The sequence below is a fragment of the Trichoderma asperellum genome, chromosome 4, assembly GCF_020647865.1.
Source record: "Trichoderma asperellum chromosome 4, complete sequence".
Classification (NCBI taxonomy): Eukaryota; Fungi; Ascomycota; class Sordariomycetes; order Hypocreales; family Hypocreaceae; genus Trichoderma; species Trichoderma asperellum.
The window spans coordinates 3,867,869-3,879,873 of record NC_089418.1 but is presented as its reverse complement, the minus strand read 5'-3'; the positions used below and the strand labels follow the sequence as shown (position 1 = coordinate 3,879,873).

Below are 12,005 nucleotides of genomic sequence, written 5' to 3'. Positions count from 1 at the left end.
CAATCCGCGCCTGGGGACCAGAATCTGGGGGAGAAGAGGAGACTTGAGCTCTCATTAATCTCAATGGACCCGTTTCACCGACTCCATTCGGCCACCGCATACACTATTGACAAGATGCCATGCGTGATTTGCTGTTCGGCTTTCTGGATGCAATCTTTAATGTTGTTTGTGCTGCGGAGCCAACTACACGCAACAATGACCTTGGTGATGACCAACGCAAGTTGGAGTTTGCTCTATTGCATGCATGTAAGTTTGCCAAAATGGATAGATGGGTGGGAACCCTGCTGAGGCAATTGATAGGCGCCCAGGCAAGCAGAAGCAGAGCTGACTCGGTGATTCCCTTTTTCCAAGGGAAGCGTATTGCGGATGAGAGGCAGTAGTAGCACCACCATGGCGTCGTAATAGGTAGTGCTGGCAAATAAGATATGGAACCAATAGTTCGCTAGACGCGTGCAATGAGCTCAAGGCAACGCTTGACTGCATCCAGCCCGCAGAAAGGGACGGGGGTGCATGAGATCGCGCAGAGGCCACCGGGTGCGCTGTGAGGCGCTTCGAGCTTGGATGATGCCCTGATTCTGATGGCCGGCAGCAGCACATACTTGTACATACAGGTGGTGCTATCATGCAGGTCTCATGCAGGCGCCCACCGCATGGGGATGGGGATGGAGAAGGGGGGGATCTCGGTGGATCCTGGCAGAGAACAAAGCCGGAGCAGCAGATGTCGCAGCCAGTCGATTGTCTGGCCCGCCACCGAGGTGAGCACACGGCGCGACGGCGCATTCCTGGGCGCGAAGACGGGCGGCCAATTGGAGCGGCCAGGTCTGGTTGCGCGCGCCAAGTGAAGGCTGACGGTCGTCGGAGATGCATCTACGTCCATATGCGCTATCGATCAAGTCGGGTTGATTTGACTGTACGTACAAGCAGGCAATACTTCGTACGAGCATCGGCATAGCGCTGCAGGGGTGCGTTTGCAGGCGAGATAACGCCTCTCTTGATTCGACACCGTCCTCAGGCTGCTTCTAATTGCTGTCTTGTATGGGAGTTGACCTGTCGCACTGCTAACACTTGCACTAGGAGCGATATCACCTACTTACCTACCTACCTGAGAAAGAGGCCCGGGGCCTTCAACCCTCCCAAGCCCGGCATCAGGGCATACCTATCATCAATGCGTTCGTGCTAGTTCCACCTAGCCCAGAGTTTGTGCTGATCAGCGCCATCCCAGCATCGCGATGCTAATAAACTGCCTGCATTGCTGCTAGCAGTACTACGTGCCAGGTAGTGGCTAATGCCGAGCTTGGCGCTAAAACAAGCACCACAGTGAGTTCTCTCCAATAGATACAGTAGGTAGTACTACCTTGGCACTGCTGGCTATAATAGTATTTGAACGAATCAAATGTCACTCTTTTATACAACAACAACCAATATGCTTGTATTCATTCACCTACCACTACAAGTATGTACGCAAGGGGCGGCTGAAATTGAACCGCCTCGCCTGCAAGTGGCTGAGAGGCTCCGACTGCAGGTTTCGCGTCATGGGCTCCAGAGAGCCAACTAGCGGCCGCCGTTCTCCTTTGGCCAGAGGGCGCTAGCGCAGGTACCAGGGCAATAAAAGACATTTTTGGCCGGGCCAAACCCCTGACTAGGAGGCGCTTGCCAGTCGCTCGTGCGCCACTCGCAGCCGCCGGTGGCTTTTCCCTCTGCCAGTTCAACCTCCTTTATTTGCTCGCGCTGCTACGGGCTCGGCCAATTGGAGGTTATTTTTGGCTCAGAATACTGTTTGTTTCCTTCTCTCGTCTGATTGTTTTATTCGCGCTTCTTCTTAGCCGAAATGGCCGCCCCAACGGCCAGCTCGTGAGGTGCAGCGCTCCGTACTAGTAATGGCGATGGCGACTGCACGTGTGCTGTAGAAAGAGACGTCACCGGCCAATCAGCTATACCACGGCTCCTGTTGCTCGCACTGCCGCCGCAACTAGCTCCCCCATGGTTGGCGCCATCATTTAACGATCAGAGCCAAGTTATATTGCAGATAATCGGAACAAGACGCCATCACACATGCCCACACGAGTGATCACGGTCGCTGATAGCACATACTAAGCAGTGCTAGCACTGGTTAATCTTGGCTAAAGATTGCAGCCTCCACACTCGACCCCGGCCGCCTCGCCTGGCTGGCGCCCCACAGCCTCGTCGCTGGGCAAGCCTCGCTTCTCCCTTTTCCCTCTGCTCTCCTCCGTCCATGAAAGTCCCAGACCGGCCTAACACCAAATTCCCCTTCTTCTCCGGGGGCCCTACCACGACTCGAGTTAGCCGTCCGTCCGCCTCCCTCCGGCTCGCTCGCCAAATGTCCTTTTTCGACCGTCCGATTCATGGGCAATTTTAACCTGCCACCGGCGTTAAGGACTTCTCTCGAGCATTGCTTCTGGTGGCCGATACGCCTAGTAATACCTTCGGATCCAAGTACTGCTGCTGCTACTGCTGCTGCTGCTGCCTGTACGTATCACGAGCAGTGCCGTACCACAAGAGTACCTCTCGTACTGCGGTACCAGCCGTGGTAGCTACCTGCTATACCTGCCATACCTCGCTTGCGGTGCATTCGTCGTATCTTCGTCTTCGGCTAGTACTGCTGCTGCTGCTGCGAACAGTCTCGTACCCCCACGACGTTCAATATCATGGACGTCGCATCGCAACCTCCCAGCGGGCCCCATGCCATGGCGTCGATCCTGCCAGACTCTGATACGCGGTCTGCTTCATCTGAAGTCTCTCCACCTTCATCGCCATTGAGGCATAGTACCGCCCACCGCGAGAAGCAAGAGACATCATCAGACGAAGACGACTACCAGCAGTACCAGCAATACCAGCAATACTACAACCAAGAAGAAGAAGAGGAGGACCAGGACCACTACCACGACTACCACCACGACTACCACCACGACTACCAACAAGAGCACCACCTCCAGGAGCACCACCTCCAGGAGCACCACCAAGAGGACCACCAGCACCAACACCATCCGGGGTCAGCAACCATTACCGCTCCTGCTCCTAATCCCATACGCACTAGCATCTCTGCCAGCCATAGTCGTTCTCAGACGCTGGACCACGTCGATTCTTCTGCTCCCACCCTCATCTCTCCCGTGGCAGTCTCTTCTCTCCCCTTTCGCTTCTCCGGTCCCATCAAACGGAAGCCCGTGTCCAGCGCCGCCGCACCGTCTTCTCTTGTCACGCAGTATCTCGCCCACGGCCCTCCCGTCCGGACCACTATCGACCTACCCAAACCGGATCATAGATTCGCGCGGTCACCCTCTGTCGATAGTCCCACCTTCTACGAGTACCCTGCTTCTGTCAAGTCTTCGGCGCGAGCATCCCAGTGAGTATTCTCTTTGTCCCCTTCTTCCTCTTTGCCACGAGGGAAACTGTTCATCGCTGCTTGTTCCAGTAAACAATGAGCCATTGTCGAACAAAGAAAAGCGTCAACGCGGTATAATAAAGGAGACGAGAACAAAAAATTAACTTGCAACCCTTCCAGTCTGTCCGAATCAAGAACAGCGTCAGCGCCAAGGGACGACGAAACAGCTACTGCCTCGGGAAACAATTCCACGCACGGTGGTGGGCCTTCTCCCGCTGAAACAGCTGACACTGAGTTCTCTGATGTCCTGTCAGAGTACGACGATTTGCTCTCGGATCTAGCACCCGACGCCACTCCCGACAACGTTTCTGTCAAAGCTCACGAGCGAGTCGTTGACAGCCAAGTCACTGACAGTGCGTCTGACGCCGAGTCCGTTTACGACGACGAAGACGACGACAATAACTCCAACCATCCCCCTCTTCGCCCATGTTAGCGCCAACCAAGCACACACCTCCACATCTACGGCTAGAAAGAGTCGACCCCTCGATCATAGAGGAAGGGCCAAGAACGTACATAGATGACTCGCCGCAGTCAGCAACCATAGACGGATCGCCAAAGCTGAATAAACCATTACCAAGGTCACCGGGCGCAACCTCTCCACTGGCTTCTATTTTCGGCTGGGGCAATCCCTCGCCCTCAGCCACGGATCTGACGTCCCTCCCCTCATCATCTCCATTCTCACCAAACCCCAAGAATAGAATATCGACAAACAGCTTAGCATCCAACTATAACAAAACCAATGCAACAACAACTCTCGCCCAGCAACGCGAATCATTTTTCTCGACGCACTCCCCGCATCTCTCCCAAAATACAACGCTGATTGACGAGATGGAGGAGGAGCTGAAAGCCATCAGCTCCGAACTGGCCGCATCTATCCGCCGCGAGATTGACCTGGAAGATCTTGCCGATAGGCTCCAAGAGCAGATTGCAAACAACCCCCAGGCAGCTAGCAGTAAAAGAACAAGCGATTACTTCTCCGATTCAGGCCAAAGCACAGTAAAGCTCAACGAACCTGCCGACCAGAGCAGAGATGAAATCGAAAAGGTGCAGAGGAAGGCGGAGCAGGAGAAGGCCTCTCTTCGCCTAGAGTTGACGGCCAAGTTACAAGAAGAAAGGGAGAAGCGGAAAGAACTTGACCAGAAGATTAGGCAGCTGCAAGAGCGGGCTTCTGAAGTGGACGTTGTTGAGATTAACAACATCGACGCCAGCGAGCGGATCCAAGAACTGGAAAACACTTGTGAAGATCTAAGGCGGAAGCTGTCAGAGGAGCGCCAGTCCAAGACTAACTTTGAGGACCTGCTATCTGCTCTCAAGGGACAGCTTCAAGAGGCCTGCGACGAGCGAGATAACCTCCGCGACGAGGTCATCCCGGAGCTAAAGGCGCGAGTGGAAGGTCTCGAATCGGAGGCTGCCGAGTATGCCAACCTGACATACGAATCTTCCAGGATGCAGCAAGAGCTCTCCACTTTGAAGCGTGAGAACAGCTCACTTCGCAATTCTATGGCCAGTGGCATTGAAGAATTGCCCACTAAGCGAATGTCGGTTATAGGCATGTCTGGCTTGTCCAACTTGTCCAGGTCTAACTCAATGGGCCTTTCACGGTCCAATTCAGTGGCTACCGGATCGCTCCGCCGCGGACCTCCCGGTATTGGTGGTGGTCTGAAAAGGTCGGATAGCGTCAAGAACACAGCTACGACAGAGCCTCGAGAGGTTCTGATTGAGCGACTGAAAGACGTTGAAGCCCAACGCGACGCTCTTCATAGCGCCCTCAAGAGCCTCTTGGAGCGCCAGGAGTTCCAGAATCGAGAATACCAGAAGAAGATTCGCGCTCTCGAGGCTGAACGTCAGCGGCTCACCACTGTCTCGCCAAGAAAGGCCGGCTTTGAAAAAGACATGGGAAAGCTGCGGACGGAGATCAATCTCCTACGACGACGCGCTGAAGACGCCGTCGAGCAGAAGTGGCAGGTTGAAAAGGGCCTTGGTGGCCTCAAGATCGATCTCGATCGAGCCGTTGAAGAGATTGCGTCCCTGCGCAGTGTGCTGGAGGCAAACGACATCCTGATACCACCTGCTCCAGCCCGCCTGAGCGGCTCAAGCGATACCATGCGAGAGCCAGTCACATCCGAGTCTCTTCGAACTGCCTACGCAGAGCTGCAAGCTGCGTATGCCGAGTCCCTGGAGCGTATCCGTCAGCTAGAAGCAGACACTGCAGATGAGGAGACCCAGGAGGCTATGGAGCGCCTGGAAAGATCGCTCTCTGCTGCAGTTTTGGAGCGCGATGCAGCCAGAAGGGAAATTGGCCAACAAAAGGCCCAGATCGACTTGCTCGTCACCAGCGAATCTCAGTCGATTGCAGCTGACGCTACCTTGGCGCAACAGCTCAAAGAGTCTGCCGATCTCATTGAGCAGCTCACAGCCCAAGTTCGTCAGCAGCTGGACACAAACGCTGAACTTCGAGAGCGTCTCGAAGCCGCGGTCGCTAGAGGAGAGTCGGACCGTAAGACCAACTCGCAGCGTATTTCGGAGCTCCAGGAGCGCCTTCGAGTCCTAGAGGATCAGGTCGTTGCCGCCCAGTCCGCTTCAGAGGACCGCATCGTCCGCCACGAGGAAGAGATTACCAGGTTGCGTGAGGCGCATAACGAGCAGCTGCGTCGCCTTCAGACTGATTCCACCGATGGCTCCTCCAACAGATCTGGCCCCAAGCCACTGCTGAGCACCCGGCCCCTCCCTGCCAAGAGTCTTGAGGAAGAGGCCGATATGAAGACACTCCGAGTACGAGTCTTGGAGCTGGAAAAGGCTCTTGTAGATGCCGAGGATGAAATGCAAGAAGTCGTGTCTAGGATGAACATGGCTCAAGTAGAGGTTCTCAATCTGCAAGAGGACCGCGAGGCTGCCGTTCGAGAGACTAGGCGACTCGAGGAACTGTTGAAGAAGGGACAGGCCAAGGCAGGCTTTGGTGGATTCTTTTCCGCTCGAAGCTAAAAGGGTCGCCAATCCAGCCGATGACTTGCGACTTGATCGGCTAATACCATGGTTGTAAAAAAGAGATGGAATACATGGGAAATACGTCATTCAGCATTCAGCGATGGAGTTTGCTTCTCATCTTTTTTTTGGGGGGGGAATCGCTTTGCATCTATATGATGATATAGCATAATTATGCTGACGCCTAATAGAGCTGGAAAGGAGAATTTGGATTTCTGAGAGAAAAAAAAAAAGAAAGAAATTTAGAAATAACTGGCGTCTCAGGAGGCAGTATTGGAGTTTGGAGCCTTTTTTTCCTCCCTTTCTTTCTCGGTTTTGTTTATCTTTTTTCGCAGGCCGCTTGGGACAACCAAAAACAACAGCATTGGACATGTTACATATATACAACATACAACAACACACATCACCTTGGATTTCTGGGCATCATAGCTTGGACGCTTGAACACGTTTTTGTATTACAAATTTCTGCTCTTAGGAGGAACTTCCTGAGAGAGTTGTATTTTTGCATAATATCTAGAGGTTTTTTTTTCTTAATGTCTATTTTACTGTTTGGGGGGGTGTGTTGGATCGATTTAATGTATATCTAGGAAGCCTAGCAAATAAAGTATGGCCATTGATAGTGCTATAAGTTGAAGAATTTGGTTCGTGTATCCGAGTCCCTGTGAAAGAGTGATGCTTTGAGCAAATTGGTTAGGCGTGTATTGGCAGGAAAGCTTGAGCTTGCTTGATTGCAAAAGCGTGGCTGGCCGCCTTGCACGTCTGATAGCAACTTCCTTTATACTCTGTGCATGTTTCATCAATCTAATTCATTTCAGTTCTTTTGTTATCTCATTTTCAATACAGGCTTTTATAATCATATACTTTGGATAAAAAGAAACAAGAACAAGCTCATCTTCCCTTCTGTCTCAAGAATATGTTATCAACAAGACATCACATTTTTTACTGGGTTATTTCCCTCGCATCTCTCCTCGCACAGCACCCCCGTCTCGCCATCAGAGAACACTTCTCCATCGCTGACGATGCGCAAGCCATCTTTGACTATGCCATTGCCTCCTACGCCACCTAGTACTGCCTGTTCCTCATCTCGACGAGGATTCCGCCACCTCCGACGCCGCAGAAATGGCAGCACCAGAAGCCCGTAAACAAGAAGACTAGGGAGAGGGTGTTTGTGTGGAAGGCGGAAGCGTTTGTAAACAGTAGGCTGTGGTTCTTCGAGCTGGGCACGGTGCTGATGTGTTTGGTTGTTGGGGATGGGGCTTTATGGCTGAGTGGTGTTGGGCAAGAGGGCGACGATGTGGGCAGAGAGAGAGTCGTGAGGGTGTTGGCGACGTTTGTGTTTCTTGGGATGATTGAGCCGGTTTGGCGCAATGTGAGTTTTTCCCTTGTTTCTGGCCGCCCCGGATTTAAGGTATTGTTATATCACTACGTTTGTGTATACACTGATGGGAGAGGCGAGGAAAAAAGGAGGAAGAACAAGGGAGAGGAAATGTATCTCATATATCACATATATATGCGCATGCTGATGGAAAGGGGTGAGATGAACAGCGGGCAGATCTCCAAATGCGCGACCTGGGAGTCTGCGCGAGGGGAGCGTCATGTGCCGGCATTGAGGACAAGCTGATTTCGCTGGCGACGACTGGTTCTGTGATTGGGATTGTGGCAATCATAGCAGGCGCGGCAGTATTTGCGTGGACGGGAGAGTGGCTGGATGTGCTGGAGTGGTGGTTTCTAGCGGACATGAAGCCGCACCGGGTGTTTGTCATGCTGTGGCTGCTGTCGCCATTCACGGACCTGGCAGAAACGGTAAGGCTCGATTTGCCTTTGCCTTTCTTTTCTTTTGAGAGATTTGTTCTCTGTGCATAGCGAACTAAATGTATGTGGGCGAGCAGTTATTCTATTTTGTCTATTCGAGATGGGAACACCGTGGGTATAGACGGTGGGTGAGGGTCGTGGGTGAGCGGCCGAGGAGCCATTTGCTGCTTGAGAGGTGGAATTTGGCGTGGTGGTGGGCGGCAATGTATTTTGGAGCAATGGCGTTTGGATGGGTGAGAGAGAGAGTTGGAGAGTCGATTTGGCAGCATGTTTAGATTCGCGTTTGGCTGTTGTTGAGATGAAGATGCTCTGTATAAGTGGTGTAGATGGATGCCCGGATGGTTTAGCAATGCTAGCGGGTTGATGTCCATATTTGGTATGTCAGTAGTCTATGGAGTAGGTACCTACCTCTAGTATTGCTTTTAGTGGCTGCTTTTAGCGCGTTGTTGCCTGCGACTATTCTCGCTATTACAGCTCTCATCCATGGATCTCACTTTTATACGCGCTGAGCGTCTTGCTGAAACACTCACTCAAGAAATTGAGCTGGCAATGAATGCGATGAACAAATACTTATTTCGCCCATCTATCGATTCATTCGCAGCACATGAAGATGGCTTAAAATGCAGTGGCTCATGCTGCCCCTATTAACAATATCCAGATACCCTTGCAATATTGTAAAATCAACACAACAGCGCCTAAGGAACAGAGACGTGATATTTCTCGTCCCCTCACGGTCTTTTGGGATATTACTTGATACTCGCAGAGCACGCACATTTTGATACTCACTTTGCATAAATTTCGCTCTCATAAAATGGATGAGACCACAACAACCTCGGCGGAGTCTAAAATCGCGTATTTTGACCGGCTTAAAAGATTTTCTCATACCAGCGGTGGGCACATATACGGGAAACCGGATGACGACGCCTTTGACGCTCGCGAACAAAAGCAGAGGGAGTTGCACAGGAATTTCTTTAGGCCTGCGAGGAAATTACATGCACATGGGCAGCAAGAGCCAGAGAAAGAGAAGCAGCTGCAAAAGCATGCAGCGCAACAAATTTTGCCTGAGAAGCGGCTGAATAACCTGCAAAATCTCACTCCCCGGAGACTCATTGCGGCGCCTCAGCCTCCATCTGGAAAGGTCATTAGGGGGACTGGACCGGGGAAACCGAGGCCAAAGGGACGGCTTGATGCGTTGCTGAATGAGGAGGATGTGATCCAAGAGACGCCATCAGTAGGTGCAGAGAAGACGCGTGGGGAGAAGGACAAGGACCAAATCGTTGTTGCTACTGCCGATACTCGTATACCGCCGCCGGCGTCGTTGAAAAGGTCGCTGGACACTTCCTCTGAAGAAGCATCCTCATCGCCCTCTGTTAATGTCAAGGCCGGTGTGGTGACGAGGACGACGCAGACAAAGGCAACTAACGGCAATAAAAGAGCACGTGCTGCCAAATCCAAGACACGGCCTGAAGTTGAGCAGATATTTAAGGGACTGTCTTTCTTTTACATTCCAGACAATGATATTGCGCCTGTTAGACGGCTGCGGATCAACAGGGCGAAAGAGTTTGGAGCCGAGTGGACGAGAGATTTGATGACGGCTACGCATGTCATCGTGGAGAAGAAGCTCATATATAAAGATGTCGAAAAGATTTGGCCAAAAGACGGGTTTGGGGATGCGGTGCCGCCAAAAGTGGTGAATGAGGATTATCCTCTCGACTGTATCCAGTTTCGTGCTATTGTGGATCCGAATCAAAAGAAGTATCTTCTAGACGGCCAGACTGCAGTAGAAACAAAGGACAAAGAGGCTCTTCTTCCTGCCGCTGGTGCTACTGATTCAGGCCCTGCGGTAAAACCGAAGGCGGATTCGCCGCCTTTGAAGCCGCAGCATCATAACAAGGGGAAGTGGGATTATGTCCCAGCCCGAGGGACGCCTTCTCAAGGAGAAGAATCCTCGGTCAGCAGCCCCTCAACAAGGCGTGCAACTAGAGCGGCGGCGGCAGCAGCGGCAGATTCTCAGCCTCTTGTACTGGACTTGGATAAGGCCGACGAGGTCGTCAAGAATATTCCAAAAGCAAGTGCTAAAGCCAAAGCACTGCCGAAGAGAGATGACGAGTTATCAGAATACATCTTGATGATGCAAGAGTTTAAAGACCTGCCCCTGGATGTTGACGAGGATGATGATGCCCAATCTACGGCGATTGAATCCGAACATCAGGCGGATCTCGACGAAGGATCTGGCTCAGAGAATGAGAGACCTCAAAAGAGGAGATCATCTAGGAGGACACGGCCGACCAACAAGGCGATAGCATTCGAGGATCGCTTTGCTTGCAACAGGGCTGGGAGAAGGGATGCTGGCAAGGACAACCCAAATACACGCACCATTGAGATATTACAAAAGATGAACAGCTACTACGAGAGGGTCAATGACCACTGGCGGACGCTGGCCTATCGGAAGGCCATTAGCACCTTGAAGCAACAGAGCGTCAAGATCACCACAGAAGAGGAGGCATACCGGTTACCCAGCATTGGTCGTCGGCTGGCGCAGAAGATTGAAGAGATTGTGACGACTGATACGTTAAAGAGGCTCGAATATGCACAGGAAGAACCAACAGACTACGCGCTGCAAACGTTCCTAAAGATTTACGGCGTGGGGAACAAAGTGGCACAGCAATGGATTGCACAGGGCTGGCGGACGCTGGAAGACGTAAAGCAACACGTCAAACTGACGCCCAGCCAGACGGTAGGCATCGAGCACTACGACGACTTAAACACCAGGATTCCTCGGAGGGAGGTCACCGCTCTCGGAGAGATTGTGAAGAGGGCTGCAGCACAGATCGACCCGACGGTGCAGCTTGTTATTGGGGGCAGTTACCGCAGAGGCGCCGAGAGCTCTCACGACATCGATCTGATTGTGACGAAGCCAGGCACCGAATCTGCGGCGGATCTAAAGCCGTTTCTGAACAGCTTGGTGGTTAGGCTGGAAAGAGACGAGTTTCTGGTGGCACGGCTGGCGTCGTCCCGCGCTGGAAGCGACGGCAGCAAATGGCACGGATGCTGCGTGCTACCCAAGATCAAGGGGCTCAACGACGACGACGACGACAAGTACCGCGCGATATGGAGGAGAATCGACTTTCTGCTTGTGCCCGAGGCTGAGCTGGGCGCGGCGCTCATCTACTTTACCGGAAACGACATCTTCAACCGCAGCATGCGGCTGTTGGCGTCGAAGAAGGGCATGCGGCTGAACCAGCGGGGGCTGTATCGAGATGTGCTGAGGGGCCCGGACAGAGCCAAGGTGACGGAGGGGGAGTTGGTGGAGAGGAGGGATGAGAAGAGGATATTTGAGATTTTGGGGGTGAAGTGGCGGGAGCCGTGGGAGAGGTGGTGCTGAATGATGTGTATTGCACATTGCACATATATGTATATGTTTGGTGATTGCTGATTGGTGATTGGGTATGTTGTCGTGTTGGTTATAAGAGGAGGGAGCAAGAAGCTGCTGGATATATCGTAGACAAGTTTCTGAACTATGGCTTGCTATATTCTACATTCCAAAACGTGAATCCGTGCATCATACTAGTACTTACATGTACAATAGATACCAGGTTCCTGATAATTGAGCCAAGCTCCAGTCGCAGCAAATGTGATGATACATTACTGCCACGTGCTGGCAATGATGGCATCATCACATGCCAAAAAAAAAAGGGAGACTGAAGTACTACCAACATGCATAGAGATGGTCTCCCATCTTCTCCGCACATGCACCAGATCTACTCCCAGATCTGCTGAGTCTAGCCGCTGTGCTAAACCACAGGCGGGG

General features: G+C 52.3%; 4 protein-coding genes across 4 annotated transcripts; all 4 read left to right on the top strand.

The window, feature by feature from the left end:
• Positions 1 to 2,666: 2,666 nt before the first annotated feature.
• TrAFT101_007661 (uncharacterized protein) lies at positions 2,667 to 3,833 on the top strand (the record flags this gene model as incomplete). Its single annotated transcript, XM_066128113.1, has 2 exons — positions 2,667 to 3,361; positions 3,521 to 3,833. 2 exons carry the CDS (start codon positions 2,667 to 2,669, stop codon positions 3,831 to 3,833), a joined length of 1,008 nt encoding a protein of 335 aa, XP_065984229.1.
• Positions 3,834 to 4,228: 395 nt separating this feature from the next.
• On the top strand, positions 4,229 to 6,382 carry TrAFT101_007660 (uncharacterized protein; the record flags this gene model as incomplete). The annotated part of the gene is made up of 1 exon (XM_066128112.1): positions 4,229 to 6,382. One exon carries the CDS (start codon positions 4,229 to 4,231, stop codon positions 6,380 to 6,382), a length of 2,154 nt encoding a protein of 717 aa, XP_065984228.1.
• Positions 6,383 to 7,492: 1,110 nt separating this feature from the next.
• Positions 7,493 to 8,627, top strand: TrAFT101_007659 (uncharacterized protein). The gene is made up of 3 exons (XM_066128111.1): positions 7,493 to 7,751; positions 7,928 to 8,185; positions 8,272 to 8,627. Exons 1-3 carry the CDS (start codon positions 7,614 to 7,616, stop codon positions 8,467 to 8,469), a joined length of 594 nt encoding a protein of 197 aa, XP_065984227.1. The 5' UTR covers positions 7,493 to 7,613; the 3' UTR covers positions 8,470 to 8,627.
• Positions 8,628 to 8,828: 201 nt separating this feature from the next.
• On the top strand, positions 8,829 to 11,765 carry TrAFT101_007658 (uncharacterized protein). The gene has a single exon (XM_066128110.1). The coding sequence runs from the start codon at positions 9,006 to 9,008 to the stop codon at positions 11,577 to 11,579; it is 2,574 nt and encodes an 857-aa protein (XP_065984226.1). The 5' UTR covers positions 8,829 to 9,005; the 3' UTR covers positions 11,580 to 11,765.
• Positions 11,766 to 12,005: the final 240 nt, after the last annotated feature.

Bases quoted from the DNA above. Each gene is read 5' to 3' on its own strand.
- TrAFT101_007658 (XM_066128110.1), top strand. From the start codon at position 9,006: ATGGATGAGACCACAACAACCTCGGCGGAGTCTAAAATCGCGTATTTT.
- TrAFT101_007659 (XM_066128111.1), top strand. From the start codon at position 7,614: ATGTGTTTGGTTGTTGGGGATGGGGCTTTATGGCTGAGTGGTGTTGGG. The intron at 7,752-7,927 runs GTGAGTTTTTCC...TGAGATGAACAG, and splicing joins TTGAGCCGGTTTGGCGCAAT to CGGGCAGATCTCCAAATGCG. The intron at 8,186-8,271 runs GTAAGGCTCGAT...GTGGGCGAGCAG, and splicing joins TCACGGACCTGGCAGAAACG to TTATTCTATTTTGTCTATTC.